Source organism: Leucopleurus acutus, assembly GCF_964270905.1.
Source record: "Leucopleurus acutus genome assembly, chromosome: 3".
In the NCBI taxonomy this organism is placed as follows: domain Eukaryota; kingdom Metazoa; phylum Chordata; class Mammalia; order Artiodactyla; family Delphinidae; genus Leucopleurus; species Leucopleurus acutus.
Window position 1 is genome coordinate 147,064,523 of NC_139145.1, and position 17,949 is coordinate 147,082,471.

At 38.7% G+C, this 17,949-nt stretch overlaps 1 protein-coding gene across 1 annotated transcript in view; it reads right to left on the reverse strand.

Annotated features, from left to right (window-relative positions):
- SPEF2 (sperm flagellar 2) overlaps nucleotides 1–15,676 on the reverse strand; it is a gene marked incomplete at both ends in the record, with an annotated part of 171,105 nt that extends 155,429 nt beyond the window's left edge. Inside the window, 2 exons of the mRNA XM_082835419.1 lie at nucleotides 4,250–4,352; nucleotides 15,619–15,676. Of these exons, the coding sequence (XP_082691545.1) occupies nucleotides 4,250–4,352; nucleotides 15,619–15,676 (161 nt within the window). The remainder of the gene's footprint in view (nucleotides 1–4,249; nucleotides 4,353–15,618) is intronic.
- Between the last annotated feature and the right edge of the window lie 2,273 nt (nucleotides 15,677–17,949).

The following is a 17,949-nucleotide window of genomic DNA, read 5'->3' on the forward strand; positions in this document are numbered from 1 at the left end:
CCTTTTCCCCACTAAATACACTATTACAAAGGTCATATCCACAGATTTACTAATTCTTGCCTTCTTTAAAATACCATGTGCCCTGGAAAAAATGGGGGCTGTTCCAGGAACTAAAGATGGATAGTATCTGGTTGTCAGGACAAGTAGGTCCCTCTCCCCATGTTAAGAAAGGTAATGACTCAGTGGAACAGAAAGTGAGTCCTTTTCAGTGAGTGAAAGGCAGGACTGCTACACATGATAGTACTCAGGGCACACTCCTGTGCAGGGGTGGGGCAATACCTGGCATGAGGTTGTTTTATCCAAAAAGGGGCTTCTTTTTCTTTGCACAGAGGTCTTTCTGTTCACTAAGACCTGTGTCTTCACAGTTACCTCCATCCATATGGGGTCCCTATCTCCATTTCACACAAAGGCCTTCCATGGCCTGGCTAACAAAAGCCAACTTAGTACACGTGAAATACTGCACGCATGATCTGATCAGTATGGTTCTTTAAGTTTTCTGTACCGAACCAGATATACTTTCTGAAATCATTCATTTATTTAATAGAGAAACATTATTGTGTGCCTGCTGTGGTCCAGGGACAATGCCTGGAGCACAGAGAATAAACATACTATGCAACTTTGAGCAACTTTGCAATCTAGTTAAGGAGTAAACATTCATATATTCATTATCAAACATTATTTGGGCTCCTTCACGTGGCAGTAACTCTTATAAGAACTGACATATAAATAAATAATTATAACTTAATGTAATAAAAAAAAAGGGACATCCAAAGTGTTATTAAAACAAAGAGAAAAAAACAAAGAGGAAAAGAAAATTAAATCTGCTAGGGGACCAAACACAGTTTAGAGAAGGGGTAGATTTTTAGCTGGATCTTAAGGATGAATAAAAGTTTCTCATGGTGGAAGTGAAGGACGAATGTTAATATGCAAAATTGCAAGGCATAACAAAAGCACATGACATGTTTGTGGACCAAAGCAGTTTATGTTAGGGCTCCAGACCGGTGGAAAATGTGGCTGGAAAGGTGGATGAGGGTCACACAGGGAAGCATTTTGTAAGACAGGCCTTGAGAAACAGAAACTGGAATATCTAAAGTTTCTTAAGCTGATGGGGAAACCACACTTAAAAATGTGGGTGTAGAGCTCTATCTGCCTACGGAGAAGTTCAAACAAGGTGTCTAAATGCAGGATTTATCAGGATATGCAGCCATTCATTAATTTAAAAAACATTTACTGAAAGCTAAACATGTGCCAGGCCTGTGATGGCCCTGGGGATGCAAAGAAAAATAAGTCATACCCATAACTTTAAGGCACTTGAATGTACAATGTGCAACGTGAAAGAGACACAAAAAAAGAAACTGACAACAAAGTGACCAGTGTTATAATAAGTAAATGTACAAGATAACTTTATAACTTTCATAAAGGGATAATAAGCAACAACAACAAAAAAGGATTGGAAACCTGGTTACATGCAGACCATCACAAATCAATCTGGTCATATGAGAACTTGTGAGAAAGCAAAAGGAGAAAAGAAGGGCATAGACACTGACTTAGCTACCCTGGAAATCTTATACCTTAGAGGCTGATCCTGGCTTCCATTGGAGGGGAGGAAATTAAGGTAGAAGCAGAGTGGGCACAGGGCTAGGAGCTCAGGCAGAGGAGGCAGTCGGGGCTAAGCTGTGAAGGACCGTCTATCCCTTGCCCTTGAGGAAGAGATGTGAGACATGGGGTGTAGGGTATGTATTAGAATGTTATCCAGTACCCTATAAGCTTAAGAAATTGTCTGGGATTAGCAACAGAGGCTTATTTGGCATGAAAATGTATTTCCAATCCATGGCTCCTCTTGTATTATACTATTATTACCTGTACAACTAGCATAATCTGGATTGTGAAAGAATGACTCACCTCTAGAATGGAGGTACCAGATTCTTTTGCCTTAAAGTCTTGCAACATAGGTACTGCTCAATGGAAGCCTACTATTCCAAGCAACCAAAAACTAAGAAATACTTGAGTGGGAAATATCAGGTTAAAACATGGAGATGGAGCAGGATGTCAGGAATGGTAGAGCAAGGACCTCCACAAATCCATTCCTCCATAAAGGCAATAATAAAACTGACAAAAATTATGAAAATCAACTTTTTCATAACTCCAGAAATTATCCAAAGGCTTGTAACAATCTAAGAAACATTTATTTAAGAAAAAGACTTAATCTTAGTTAAAACAGAGAGCTTTTGATTGTTTTAACTTGCACTATTCACATTCCCTTCTCCCCAGCTCTACAGGGGAGCTGTAAAAACCAGCAACAATAGGAGCTGTAAAAACCAGCAGCCTAGCAGCCATCAGAGAGGACAAACAGGTTTCAACCTTCTCAAAAAGTCCTATCCTCAGGACATTGTCATTATTTGATATTTTTTAGAGCTCAATCACTGAAAGAAGACTTATTCCCAGGGTATTAGTGAAAAACAATCAGTGGCAATTGTTTAAGATCACAGCTACCTAAGGCAGTGATACCACTGGAGCAAATAAGAGTCTACTCAAAAACTTAAAAGGAAGATATAAGAATAAAATATCCATTGGGCGCTTTGAAAAGCTCTGACATATTCCTGGAGATCTAGAGGGCCATATGCATGTGTAGGAATGTTTGGGTAAGCGGGAAAGACAGAAGGAGGCCCAAATCTCTCACCTCTGGCTGATCTTGAGGTCCTGTACAAGCAGGAAGTAAAGGCTAAGGCAGGGTTGTAAACTGTGAAAGCATTGGAGACACCTCAACAGACTCACAGTCTCTCAGTCAGGAAAGATTTATCAGTTGAAGATATTTTAAAATATCTCTGTTCATTTGCTGAGCTCTGTTCATTTGCTCTATTCACTAAGCTAACCAAGCAGAGTCTTCAGCTGCTGTACACAACAAGGAATACAGACTTTCCAGAATTAGTCCAAGAGAGTCATTAAACAAACAAGCAGCAGCAGCAACAACCACAAACCATGGGAAGGTGGGATAATCTGAGCTAACTCGTATTATTTTAAATGTCTATTTTCAACAATTATGAGACACACGGAGAAAAAGGAAAGTATGGTCCATATATAGGGGGAACAAAGCTCAATAGAAACTCTCTGAGGGAGCCCAGATGCTGAACTTATTAGACAAAGACCTTAAGTCAGCTATTATAAATGTTAAAACAACTAAAACAATTCATCTTTTAACCATTAAAAAAGAAAGTATGAGAACAACATCTCAACAAAAATAGAATATCAATAAGGAAATCGAAATTATAAAAATAAGAACCAAGTGGAATTCTAAGGTTGAAAAGTACAATAACTGAAATGTAAAAATTCACTAGCTCAACAGGAGATTTGAGTTGTCAGAAGAAAGAATTGGTACACTCATAGATAGATCAACTGAAATTATTTATAGGAGAAACAGAAAGGAAAAAGAATGAAGAAAAGTGAACAGAATTTCAAAACACATAAACTCATTCTAATCATGAGAAAAAATATCAGACAAATTCCAACTGAGGAGCAATGTACAAAATACCTGGCCAGTTATTAATTTTTCTAAACTGTGAAGATTATCAAAAACAAGGAAAGTCTGAGAAAGTATCTCTGCCAAGAAGAATCTAAGAGACATGGCTATAAAATATAATGTGGTATCCTGGTGAGATACTGGAACAAAAAAGACATTAGATAAAAATTACAACAAATCTTTGGTACAAAATGTACCATACGGATATAAGATGGTAGCAGTAGGGGGAACAGGATATGAACAATATGGGAACTCTCTGCACTATCTTTGCAATTTTTCTGTAAATCTAAAACTGTTCAAAATAAGAAGTTTATTTTTAAAAACCAACAAAGCCTCAGAAACCTGTGGGATACTGTCAAGTGTACCAACATACACATAGTGGGAGTCCCAGAAGGAGAAGGGAAAGAAATGGGCAGAAAGAACTTTTGGAGAAATGATGGGCAAAAGCTTCACCAATCTGATAAAACACAGGACCGCAGGGATACAGAAGATATTAAAATGGGGCCCATCTAGAGATGAGGGCTTGCTGCAACCTTATAACTTTCTCTCCATTATACTCCTGGGACTATGAAGTATGTATACGTGAGGAAGCAGCAGTTTCCATACCAATGGATGCTTGGCTGGTTTAGGGGAATCTTGTGGTAAATGATTCTTTAATGTTAACTTTGGGCTAAAACCATCCAAATGCCAAAGGAATTGACCTCTTTTAAAGTAAGGAATAATCTCACTAACCTGCTTTCTGAAAATTCTGCAAAATCATCCTGAAGTGCAAACTTGTGCAAAACTTCTCCAATTAGATAGCCATTGGAAAATGCCTTTGCAAATGACTTGGGACCTGAATTTTAGAACGTAGAGATTAAAAAAGTAAATATAATGTTGTACATAGAGTTTATATATTTTCATTATGTACACATAGAGTAAAACTTCATAATTTAACTTGAACTCAAAATGCCATGAAAATACTTCTAAAAACATCTTGTAATAACCAAATGAAAATATTGAAGTTTAACAGTAGACATCTTATAAAGACCCCTGAATAAATGTAGATCAGTAGTTGATAACATATGACATTTTGAAGGAAAAGACAACTTTTGATCAAACCAAACAAAACACAACCAATAAAACATATAACCTTAGATCTAAAAACAAACCCTCAACATATTTTATAAAATTATACTCTAATACCTTAGTTATCAGTAAAACCTGTGGATGATGATTTCATATTCTGGCCAGGTAAGGTACAATCTAACTTCTCTAAATCTCAAAACTTAATTTTAACCATTTTGCAATGGAAATTTTACAGAAATCATCTGCACCTTCTTAAATAAGGCCTGCTGAACATAATCAAGCTTTTCCTTGTTGGCTCCAGGGTGTACTCCTGTCTAGTTGGTGTTCTGTGCAATGATGGAGACAGCCCAGAGGAAGACAGACTTTGGAGCCAGAGATATCTATGCAGGAATCTTGGCTCTGCCTTTTACTAGCTGTGCAACCTCTTCCAAGCTGCTTAAGCTTAAGCTTCCTGAGTTTCTATCCCCTCATCATATCTATATCTATCTCGGAGAGCTATTTTAAAGATTAAAGGCAATATATGAGAATTCCTTGATACCATGCCTGCCACATAGTACGCACGTAATGATGAGCGCAGAAAAAGGAATTAAGTGTTAAACAGAATTTGCTTTCTTTAAAAATGTCCTTAGTTTGGGGTCCCTTGTATTTTTCTTATGAAATGAAGGGTATAGGGTTACACAGTATTCAAGAATGATATACAAAATCGATACATAAAATAAACTATATTGTCATAAGACAAAGCCATCATCTCTCAAATGACTTCAAAATCGTCCAAAAATCTTCAGTGTATTTCTATCAGAGTCCTTTAGGCAATAGCAATACTAAATATCTATAAAATATTATATATTATCATAGTATCGCAAACTCATTCATACTGAATTATCCTCTTTTATCTATTTGACTAGTAATAAGGTGGCCATCTGAAAATGAAGAAAAACTAATTTCTTCATGATTTGTAGAACTGATGCTTGGTGCGTGGTTGCAGGGAGGTGAGTTGAGTTGCTCCATAAAGGCCACTGTACAGAGTTCTTACTCAGAAGACTTCACATTATCATAAAACTCTTGCATATTTGACACCAGCCCACAATTTTGCCCAAGGCTTTCCTAATATCTGTTCTCAAAGTATTTTATACTCAATAATACCCCAATTCTTAGGTTAAATCAATATAATTATAAAGTAGTTTAAAAAGATGTCAACTATTCTCACTGATTCTGTTTCTTGGGGTGAGCCCCTAAGCTATCTAGCACTAAAATCTAGTGAGTGCCTTCTGGCATCATGCAGCAGTAGTCTTGGAAGCAACTGAAATCCAAATAGCTCCTTCTGCCCCCAAAAGGCAGAGGTGTGCCAGCTCCTCCTGCTGAGTCACTGCAGATTTCTCCTTTCCTTAGAGACTCACCACTGCTGGCCTCCAACGCTGTTCCCTGGTTTTCGGCTGCCACCACTGTCCTCACTGTGCCATCTGGGCTGCTCTGGCTGTGCACTGCACCTCTTCTGTCTGTTGCTTTCTCCTTTCTGCTTCTTTCCTTTTTCTCTTCTATAGCCCGTCCCTATTCTTAGCTTTCTGAAGTGCCATTGGACATACAGTCATCGTCAGACTATGGATTCCTACTCAAAATCTAAAGACTATTATTTTGTATTCAGGGGCTACTGCTATGTCGCCTTTGGGCAGTCTCGTTCCTCCACTCTCACTGGATTTTGCCCTTTGCCTATTGTTCCTGTTGACTGAAGACCTGAAATCTAGCCTGTGAATAACTGGGGAATAACTGTATCCTAGTCCATCACTCTCAATTTATCAGGCAAATGGTCTGTAGCAAACTCTTTGCTACAAAGAGTCACTAGAAAAATAAAATCATAATTCACTTCCTTTGAAGTGGCAGGACTTATTAATCAGGCAATTCTGATATGGTTAAAATAGGGGCATTTTGGATATAAAGGTCAAAGAAGAACAGTAAACACATTATTTCACTGTCAAGTAGTTTACTATAAATAAGTATGAAAGCATGTGTCTGCAGCTCTGTGTGTATTAGACACTCTCCGATTTTTTTTTTTTTTTTACACCCCAGGAACACAGAAGAGAATAATGAGTGAAGAGCTATAGCAAAAGTAACAGAGAGAAAACACATAGAAAAAATGAAAGAGGAGGAAAAAGAAGAATACATGCAAGAAATCAGATGAAGAAAGAGCAGATAACCAGGAATATGTAGATTAAAAAGTATGGAAAGGAAGATAAGAAGCCAGAGAGAGAAAGAGAAATGGAGAGAGGCGAGGGGAGGGAAACAGTAAGGAGAAAAGAAAACTCAAAGGAAAGATTATTTTTTTCCCTTTGGTTTATCAAATTTTCCTTCCCAGTACATGTTCTGAAATACCATGACTAACTTCATGACGACCACCTCTATAAGTTAATTTGCACTCACAACTGGAATTACCTACAGGGAAGAAGAGGTGGGTTGACTCTAGGATAAGGAGCAATGCAGAATATGAGAAATACATGAACCATGGGAGCCCAGTGACGTTCTTCACCCTGAGCTCTAAAATGATCTACATCTGGGAAACGTTGTTCAGCAGCCACTCAGCCATGCCTCCAGTCTTCCAAGCCTCAGATCTGATACCCATCATTTTCATTTGCTGAAATCTTTGATGTGGGCCTTTGTCTACCTTAGGCTGGGACAGAGGGCAAAATGGTCTATGTGTTTCTCCACCTGAGCCAGCTGGACAAAGCACAAAAGAAGATAAGTCTTCTACATTCCAAATGGTAATGAGGAGAGCACAGGCTCTGGAGAAATATTCTCTAGTTTGACTCTTTCACCATTTATAAGCCCTAAGACCTTGGATAGTTACACAGCCTCAGTGTCCTGTCTTTAAAAGAGAGAGAATGATGGGTTCTACCTCCTGAGAGTTGGTTTGAGAACTAAATGAGATAATTCCATGTAAAGTGCGTAGCATAATTCCTGGCATATAGTAAGTGCTCAGTGATCATTTTATTGTTATTATTACTGCCTCCTAATCTAAGACAACAGGTTATATCAATTACACAATTGTTAATCTCAGTAATAGATCCTCAATGACTATAGTACAAACATCTTTATTTAAAGGTAACTCAGTACTCAGAGAACAAATAGTTGACCCTATCCTTAAATTCAGATACAGGCCTACTCTTGGGGCCAGGTAAGCTATAACACTCTCGCCAGTCTGGGGAAGCACATGTAATCAGACATAGTTGATTTTTACAGCAAACCATTTGAGTGGGAGAAATAAAGACAAAACATAGCCTCACAGCATTTCTGGTCATGTTTTGCCACCAAATGACTAAAGAGATTTGGGGATTTGCGGATTATAGACAAGGGGCTATAGACCTACACATTCTATGCTAAGTGTCCTTTGCTCCTCCTTCACTAGAAGATCAAAGACCTAGCCTAGGTTTGTTTTTTTTTTTTTTACATCTTTATTGGAGTATAATTGCTTTACAACCACATTTTAACAGCCATTATGGAGAACAGTATGGAGGTTCCTTAAAAAACTACACATAGAGCTACCATATGACCCAGCAATCCCACTACTGGGCATATACCCTGAGAAAACCATAATTCAAAAAGAGTCATGTACCAAAATGTTCATTGCAGCTCAATTTACAATAGCCCAGAGATGGAAACAACCTAAGTATCCATCATCAGATGAATGGATAAAGAAGAGGTGGCACATATATACAATGGAATATTACTCGCCATAAAATGAAATGAAATTGAGCTATTTGTAATGAAGTGGATAGACCTAGAGTCTGTCATACAGAGTGAAGTAAGTCAGAAAGAGAAAGACAAATACCGTATGCTAACACATATATATGGAATTTAAGAAAAAAAATGTCATGAAGAACCTAGGGGTAAGACAGGAATAAAGACACAGACCTACTAGAGAATGGACTTGAGGATATGGGGAGGGGGAAGGATAAGCTGTGACAAAATGATAGAGAGGCATGGACATATATATACTACCAAACATAAAATAGATAGCTAGTGGGAAGCAGCCGCATAGCACAGGGAGATCAGCTGGGTGCTTTGTGACCGCCTGGAGGGGTGGGATAGGGAGGGTGGGAGGGAGACGCAAGAGGGAAGAGATATGGGAACATATGTATATGTATAACTGATTCACTTTGTTATAAAGCAGAAACTAACACACCATTGTAAAGCAATTATACTCCAATAAAGATGTACAGAAAAAAAAGCCAAGCAAATTTACTTTCATTTGAGAGAGAAAAGCAGCTGCTGGTGGCTGGGTACTGGCCTGGCCCAATTAGGCCCTGGTGTTGCTAGGAGTTTGCCCAGCACTCACAGCTAGACCTCGGCCTTCTGCCGAACATAATCAATTTCACATCACACCAACACCAGACAAGGCTACTCAGTGACCCTGATGGATTAAGACAGAAAGAAAATCTCTCTGTAATCATGTCTGAACTCAGCCCGAAACAGTATTGGCCAAAACACAAAAAATGATCCAATATCATCCCCCTATTCTGACTGATATGAGTGGTTCCTGCTTCTTCTTTTTCCTTGCTTTGCTCTCCTCACTTCCTAGATAAGTTTTGTTAAGATATCCAATCATAGAGTTGCCTATGCTCCCTTTACAGGTTCCAATTCAGAGCAAAGCGCTGCTTCCTTGAGCCCTCCCCAAAAAACACCTAACACAAACCCAAATGCTCTAAGGCCTTTCTAACATCCTCTTCTAGAGAAGCCCCACAGTTCCTCACGGTATGTGTTGCAACAAGTCAGTAAACTCAATTTTGTTCAACTACAGGTGTATCCTGTGCTCTCTGGCTGGAGGACCTTGACAATTTCTTTTCTTCCAGTACCAGAATAGGATGATCAATTTTTATAATTTTCTCCTTTGAAGACTTCATCATAATTCTCAAGATTTACTATCTGAAACAAAATCTCAATTGCTATATTATATAACCTTCTTTAATGGTTAAAATTTTGGGTGGCATTCTTGGAACTTCATATCTTAAAATTTTGACATTGATTTATACAACTCTTCCGTTATTCGATTTGCTGTCTCAATTTCTAGTCAACAGAGGCCAAATTTCAATCAAGGAAAATGCTGCTGAACCAACCGGGAAATATCAAATAATTTGTTACATTACATGACAAACCATGTATTTCCTAATGACCCTGAAAGGCTAAAGTATGAGAAAATGTGTGGTTTAATAATACCTGGGGGAAAGGGGAATGAACTAAAAGTCAGCATACTCAGAATCTGCTACTAACTTTCCACTACCTAGTTGTATAACCCTAAACAAATCTCTACACATATCTGATCTGATTTCCTCATGTGCCAAAGAAGAATTAAATGATGTCTAAGATTCTTTTTCAGATCTAAAATTTTATGTCTCTATGATACGGTAAGGTCACAGGCTAATAAAAGGTCACTACAATACATTATAAAATATGGTATATAAATAAATATTCAATAGGATTTTTTGATATCTCTATTTTTTTCTTAAAATAAAATTTGGTACTTTTGAAAAAATGTGGACATAAGACCTTTAGTTAGTGTACAAGGGAACCCAGATTAAGTATAGTTAGTGCACAAGGGGTTAGTTAGTGCACAAGGGGGTCCAAATTAAGGATGTCCCTAAAATTTGGGATACCAGTAGAAAATATCACTCTCTAAAACAAAAACTACTGAGATTTAATACAAAAGGACAGACTTAGCCACCTATGGAAACCCACTTATAAACCCAATTAACAAGGAATATAGGCCATCTCTTAGAACTCACAATAATTTATCTATTTAAATTTTGCACGTATCATGTAAATGATAATCTTGAAATGTATTAGTTAAACTTCTTCAGAATAGAGATATGCTGCAATGGAAGAAAAATACACAAATATCATAATTTTAGAAGCTTTTGTAGTAGTAGTAACACTGGAAAGTATCATTGAACAGTATGATTTCCCCAAGCACTGGGGGAAGAGAAGGAGGAGGGAATCTGACTTTAATCTAATCTAACTTAATCTAATCGAATCTAACCAGTCACTGATATCTAGATAAAATATCTCTAGAGCAGAAAAGTAAAACACATCAAGTATTAGTTTGATTTGAGGATTCTTTTGGTAATGTCTAACTTCTAACTGTCAAGGAGCAATTTGATCTATAAATTCGGTCTCCTCCTGAGTGTACCAGCCCACCAAGACATGCATTACTTTCCATTGCCAGTATACATTATTCTGCTGTCCTTTTCCACATGATGCATTGGTACTGTAGCTGATAAAATCAGCAGAATGTAATTTCTGTTAGCATGTGACAATTCCTAAGAGTTGCTTTAAGTAAGAAAGCAGAGCTTCTGAAATCACAAAGGTGAGGATCAAAGCACCCAGGGTGACGTTTTTGAGATGAACAAATCCATAAGGTTCAGTCAAAAACAATACTTTGCCCTACTTTTGTCTCACTCATACATTCTCATGTAATAAACAATTATTTACTAAGTGCCTATTATGTGACAGACACTATAATAGACATACTTCTAAAGTGAGAGGCAGAAAAGTGGTTGAAATAATATTTGAGTATCTAGCTCTAGTATAGATGATAGGCACTGTGGTAGATATTTTCCATTTGCAATCTCATTAGATACCCTCCCAAATATATAGCAATTATTATTACTTCTCAGGGTATAAAATTGCGACTAGAGATCATTATTTATAATTTGGCTACTACAAAATCAAGACTTAGGGATACTAAATTTTCTTAACTCAGTTTTCTCTTTATTGGTTCCTTGTTACTATTGATAACAAGGTTTAAGACTATTGAAACAATAAAAATATGCATAATGAGGTATTTACAATTTTCAATATAGCTCCATCCAAAATCCAAAATCATATGGACTGTCTTATGCATCCATTTTTACAAAGAATCTGATCTGTTCAGTACATGGAATTCAAATGCTTCTACTCATTTGTGGAGAATGTTTAGTTATGACATTCTGATGCCAGTTTCCTCTTACAGTGTATTCACAGGCGTTTTGTAAAACAGAGGCAAAGCTTATTCTTGAAACTAACTGAGAGTTTGTAAAGAATTTTACAGCAGATCTCTTAGTAACATTATTCTATATTGCTTATTTTTGTTATAAAAATAATTGCTTGAATTTCAGATGTGATTTTGTGTTGAACGACTTTTTGTATTTTAAGACATTTCATTAACATATACGTCTAAGCATTATTTTCCAGGACAAATGGTTTTGTTAAACTTAACTCACTGGAGATCCTTAGCTTTAGTAACATACATGTTGTCATAGATGTAGTGTCAGGTGTTGACACTAATCAAGCCTCTGGTGACTCCCAGAAACCTCATTAAGTGGAGGGAGACTATTCTCAACTGAGGATCATTGAAATTCATTTTCTTACTGCTGATATTCAGGGTAGTGCAGACAACACAAAATTCAACATGAGGTGCTTTATCCAAATTGACTTCTACCTTTCAGAATAATCCAGAAATCAATCGGCTTTAGCTACCTCTCCAATGACAGCAATGCATTCACTTGGCATTCTCATTCTGTTTTCCCTGTACCAGCAAGCAACGTATGGACTGAACCACTTTTTAAAAACATCAATAAATCCACCTTTGCCATTTAAGCATCTAGGAATTAGGTTATGCCTTGTGAAGTTACAACATGCCTGGGGGGTTGAATTTCTGTACTGCTTGTGATTTCAAAATGAACAATAATCCTCATTAAAAGGAGCTCAAATGAATACACTTGGGAGGGTAAATTTTTTTAAAAATATATTCCTTAAGCATACACTCTAATATATAATACAGTGCCTAAGAGCACTAGTCAAAGATCTAGCTTCAAATTCTAGTTCTAGTACCTACTAGATGGGTGACCCTGAACAAATGACCAAGCTCACTCAGCCTCTTTTACTCATCTGTACAACTGGGACAATGCCTCTTAGAGCTTTTTTAAAGATTAAAAAAGAAAACCCATGTAAAAGGCTTAGCACAGCGTCTGGTGTAAGTACCTAAGTGTTCAAGAAGGGATAACTTTTATTCTTCTTCCATTTATAAACTTTATTAGAGAAAATAACTCTTATGTAACCCTCCAATACTTCAAGATACTTACTATATTTCAACCAAAATGTTAAACCTCTTTTTCTTCTATTTTGTCATGTGATGTTTGATCTACTTCTTTAATTTTATATTTAAGCAAAAAGCCAAATAACACAGAGTTACAAAAAAAAAAAAAAAAGCCAGCAATCTTCTTTCCCAGGGTAACCAATACCAATACACTGGTTTATATCCTTCCACACTTCTCTCTATGCTTACATAAACCACAAAATGAAGAGTCCTGTGTATGTCAACAGCCCAGTATATGCCTCTCCACACTCTTCTCTCACACATCCTCATGCAACAATGAAATTATACTGGTTACAATAAGCTATAAATTTTGTGTTTTACTTGAGCATTCTTTTTTTTTTTTTTTTTTTTTCGGTACCCGGGCCTCTCACTGCCGTGGCCTCTCCCGCTGCGGAGCACAGGCTCCGGACGCGCAGGCTCAGCAGCCATGGCTCACGGGCCCAGCCGCTCCGCGGCATGTGGGATCCTCGTGGACCGGGGCACGAACCCGTGTCCCCTGCATCGGCAGGCGGACTCTCAACCACTGCGCCACCAGGGAAGCCCTACTTGAGCATTCTTTAGGTCAAAAGTTATAGCAACTAACTCATTTGTTCTAACAACTGCATAGCAATCCATAGCATCATCTACCCAAGTATTCTGCTACTGAGGGGTATTCAAACTGTTTCCCTTTTTTTTTCTTTTTGCCCCTACCATCCATGTAGCAATAAACATCCTTGTTCAAATGTCCTTACATATTGGTGATTTTATTTTTGTATGATAGTTTCTGTAAAGTCAGATTTGGCATTACTATGTCTCAGGGACTATTCTAAATGGTTTACATTTATTATCTCATTTAGTCTTGACACAACTCAATGCGATATTATTATTACCCCTATTTTGAATATCATAAAATTTAGGTAAATAAATTGCCCAAGGTCACTAGCTAGGAAGTGTGAATAAGTGATTTCAACCTAAACAGTCTGGCCGCCAAATCCTTGCTCTTAACAGGATCCTTATCCAGCAATTGCCCAATTACTTTCCCCAGAGGTTGTACCCACTTAACAGTCCTTCCACAAGAGTTCCTCTAAACCATTCTAAGCCTTCCATTGTACACCATAGGATGGCTTATCTAATGACAGAAGTTAACTGGCAGTGTGCTTCTTAGGTGCACAAATCCTATCTTGTTTGTTTCCAAACACAGTTGAATGTGTGCCCTATAGTCAGAAAAGCCTTTTACAATATGGAATTTGGTTACTTAGGGGATTGTCTCTCTCTTTTTAGGCTCCTCTTAGCAACTCGGATCAAAAAATGAATATGTATTGCTAGTGAATGGGATGCAGAATACTGCAGCTGTCTCTGCTAACAGCTTCTGGCGTTATGCCTCGGGAAAGCAAACACTGGGAATTTTCCATTTATAGTTTATGTTATTTAAATTCTTACTTTAAAAGTCTCCAGTCTTTTAATATTCACGGAATGAAGTAATTCTTCCTCCTCCTCTCAAAACCAAAATTCCCAAACTGATTACAATTAGAATGGCATACTACTGTTTTTCTATATTTCTTATGAATTTTATTTACTTTTCTCAGAAGTGTTTCAATATACAAGAGTCTTAGGGACTTGAGCAAAGGGTGCAGTTTTTATTAATCAAGTAAATAAACCAAATTAAACTCAGCAATTTATAACTGCTTTTCTTCGGAAGAGTATATCTTAAGGGCATGTTATTACATTTTGGCTCCTATGGTGAGAAAGAAATATGAAAAGAAAAATGCTAAACACCATCCTGAGATAAGCATCATATTTTAGGTGAGGAACAGTCAGAAACACATGGGATGATCATAGAATCCTGGGGAAAAAAGTTACTGCGATTCCCAGGGCATGTGCCGGTGGTGGTTTGGCAAAGAAAAAATCCGGGTTTTATGCCTCAAGAAAGGCAACTGGAGAAGCTCCAAAGTTAAAGATCTTAAATGCTGATAACAAATACTGTGTGGCTGCAGAGACACGACTGATCTAGCAAATTCTGTGGATGACTTAAGACTTAAGGTTGAGTTGGCACTATTGCCCCTCTGGTAGCAAGTTGGCATTATGCAAGGATGCTTCTGGGAAAAACAGACTGAAATGATTCGGTCTGAAAACCTCTTGCTTTGAGCAAAAACATTACCAGCTGAAAAATGAACTGCTTAAGAGACAACAGAAAGAAGTTGAATGGGGGGGGGGGTAGTGCTATGCTGGAATTTTGGCTGTCACAGAAGGTGCCAACATGTAAAACTGCCTCTGTGGTTGTGAGATTTAGAAACTTGGGATGGCAACTTCATGGCTCGGGGAAAATCAGGTTAGTGAAGAAGGTCAGCTTTGGGAAGAGTGAAAAGTGGTCAGAAGCAGCTAATGTGTACATTTGAGCTAAGACTGCTGAAATTTGTAAAAGTTAACATATTCTGCACTAACTCATTTCACACACCCTCCTCTCCTGCGAGGCAGTTAGGTATGGCAAGTATGACTGGATCTGTTTTATACTGGAGGAAACACACTGGAAGAATGAGAAGGTATTGTAACTTGTCCCGGGGCACACATTTAGTAGCGCGGTAGCTGGCTTTCAGGCTTCATATTTCGTTGGCTTAGTACTACACCACGCTTGAGTGTGAAAGGAGCAATGTCAGGGCCAGACGATAGAGTCTAGAAAATTCTTCTCTCCAAAGGAGCAAGGGAGCCCTCCCTGAAGCCTCTGATGGCTGAGCACCACGGTAGGTCAGAACCTGCGGGATTGGGACCACCGTGATGATGGATACCTCTGAGCGGCAGAGCGGAGGCGGGAGAAGCCCTGCAGCGGCTGAGATGAGCCGGAGCGGGCAGCTAGCCCCTGCCCCGCCGCCACCTTCCATCAGCGCGCCGCGCTCCAGGCTCCGCGGCCCCGCTCTCCCCAGGCTGTGACACTCACTCACGGTCTGGGACACCTTCAACTCCTGGTTGAGCCACTGGCACAGGATCTCCGACATGGCTCGGCCTGCGCCTCCCACCGCAGGCAGGTGCCAGGAACGCGCGGGAAACCCAGTCAGCCCGCCCGCGTCCTCCTGTTGCCAAGGGCGACCCGTTGCTAAGGAAGCGTCTCCAGGCCAGAGCTAAGGGAGAAGGCTGGGAGAAGAAGGGCGCCAGAGCCCAGCCGAGGAGGACAGAAAATCGTGACTTGCCCCCTGCTGGCGGGTAAGACCTGGATGTGCGCAAGCGCAGTGGGCTTCGAAGGCCGGGAGACGGCGGTGCGGACCTTCAAGAGCGCTGTTAGCAGAAGTGGGGTGCGGAGGGGCGAAGCAGGGAAGCTAGTGGACTGAGCAAGGGGTTCTTGGACAAGCAGAAAGGAAAGAAAGAGTCTTGATTGAAAGGGAATTCTTTTCTTCCTGTTTGTCTCTTAAAGAAACCTATGGAAGGTCCTACTCTAATGGCCAGTTTTAATTGCTACAGTGTATGGGCTACGCAGACAGGGACAGAATAGGTCTTATCCACCTTTTAATCCCAGAGCTGGTATAGGTCCTGACCCGCAGGAAGCATTCAAGTTTTGTCGGTGGTGGTGACAGAACTAACATTTAGGGTAATTCACATCTTTATATTGTTTTGAGAGGTGAATGTTTAATGAGCTTCTTTTCTGGTCAGTTTTGCCTTCCAGGTAATATTTTAAATTGTATTTTGAGAAAGACTCTCACTTTGCCCAAACCCGAGTCAGCCTCCTCAGAGCCCTCTTCCCTCTGAGGTCCCACATTGAACTCTGTCCTTGGCCCCTTTGTCAAGTTTTAGCAAAAACCCTGCTGAATCAGTTTAGTGAAAATCCTCCACCCATATCTGATCTAATACCTCATTCCTCACCCTTGATAGCTGATCATTCTGGCCTGTCTTCAGCAAGAATCCTGTCAAGTAAGTTTAGCCTTTAGCCCTGCTGTTTCCTCTTAGTAGTTTTCCACCCATAGACCCAACCCTGCTCCTTGGCTGTAAATCCCCACTTTTCCTTGTTGTATTCAGAATTGAGCCCAAACTCTATCCCCTACTGCAAAACCTCACTGCAGTAGTCCCTTGAATAAAGTCTTCCTTATGGTCTTTAACAATGGTAAGAAAAATTTTCCTTTAATAATTTCTACAAGTTTAGATAGAATAATGGGAAAAATTATATACATATATAATAGTATATATATGTATGTCACAAATATAAGGAATTTCCCCCCTAAAAGCTTGGATACATCAAATTATGATTCTTTTAAACTGTAAGAATAATAACAGTAATGTCCTAATAGAAGAATTGTCTTTTAGGATTAATCTGAAATTGATCCATGTGTCCTGATTGGATAAAAGTTTAGTACTATTTCACTGTTGGCTTTACTTAACTTTGAAATCTCCTATCCCATGAGTTTCCTCACATCCAACACAGCAGGCATAACTAAATACAATGGGAATTCTGAGGGAGATTTATTGCCAACAGAATTGGAGCCTGATGCATTTGATATGTCTCACATTAGAGTTATCCAAATTCGGAAAACAGCCTCTATAACTTGGGGAATATATCTAATAAACCTTTATCCATTGGAAATAAGTCATCCCTGAAAATGCTTCTAAGGGATGAATACCTGCCTGGAAATGACCTCCAAGACACTCCTGCTGCTTGTCATCCCAGTAGTATATTTAAACTGAAGACTCGTGTTACACATTTATTAAGAAGTTCCAAGCTTTAATTTCAGTCTATAAAGCCTGGGGGATAGAAACCAATGTTTTCTAGATTGCTGAGAAAATTACTTTTGGGGAAGGATGTAGATGAGGGTGCATCGAATTCCACAGCTGCACCAGAAGAGAATGCCTGAGCTCATAAACCATCCATAGCTATGTGCTATTATTCCCACGTCAGAGCAAAATATTTCTGTGTCCATCTGTAGGAACTGTTTGGTTGTTGTTTGTTGTTTGTTTCAAAGAGTTATTTATAGTGTTTGTGTTTGGAACCCAGCTCCCAGTCTGCCAATGTGGTATTTTGGAAAAGAAGTTTTTATACAGAATTTAGAGAAATGAAGAACAGACACTACAAAATTAAGGCAAAGTCTTTCATTTCACAAAAAGAGCATGATAATTTTTTTCAGTTCCTAAAGCATCCCACTTGAAAGTGATCTGACATTAAAATATTAATGAAAACTGAGCTATTACTGAAATACATGCATTTTACTGTGTGTTTTTTCTTGAAATTGCTAGTTTAGTTATTATTCCAAGTTTACCATTAAATCTATTGTCTTTCCATTGAAAT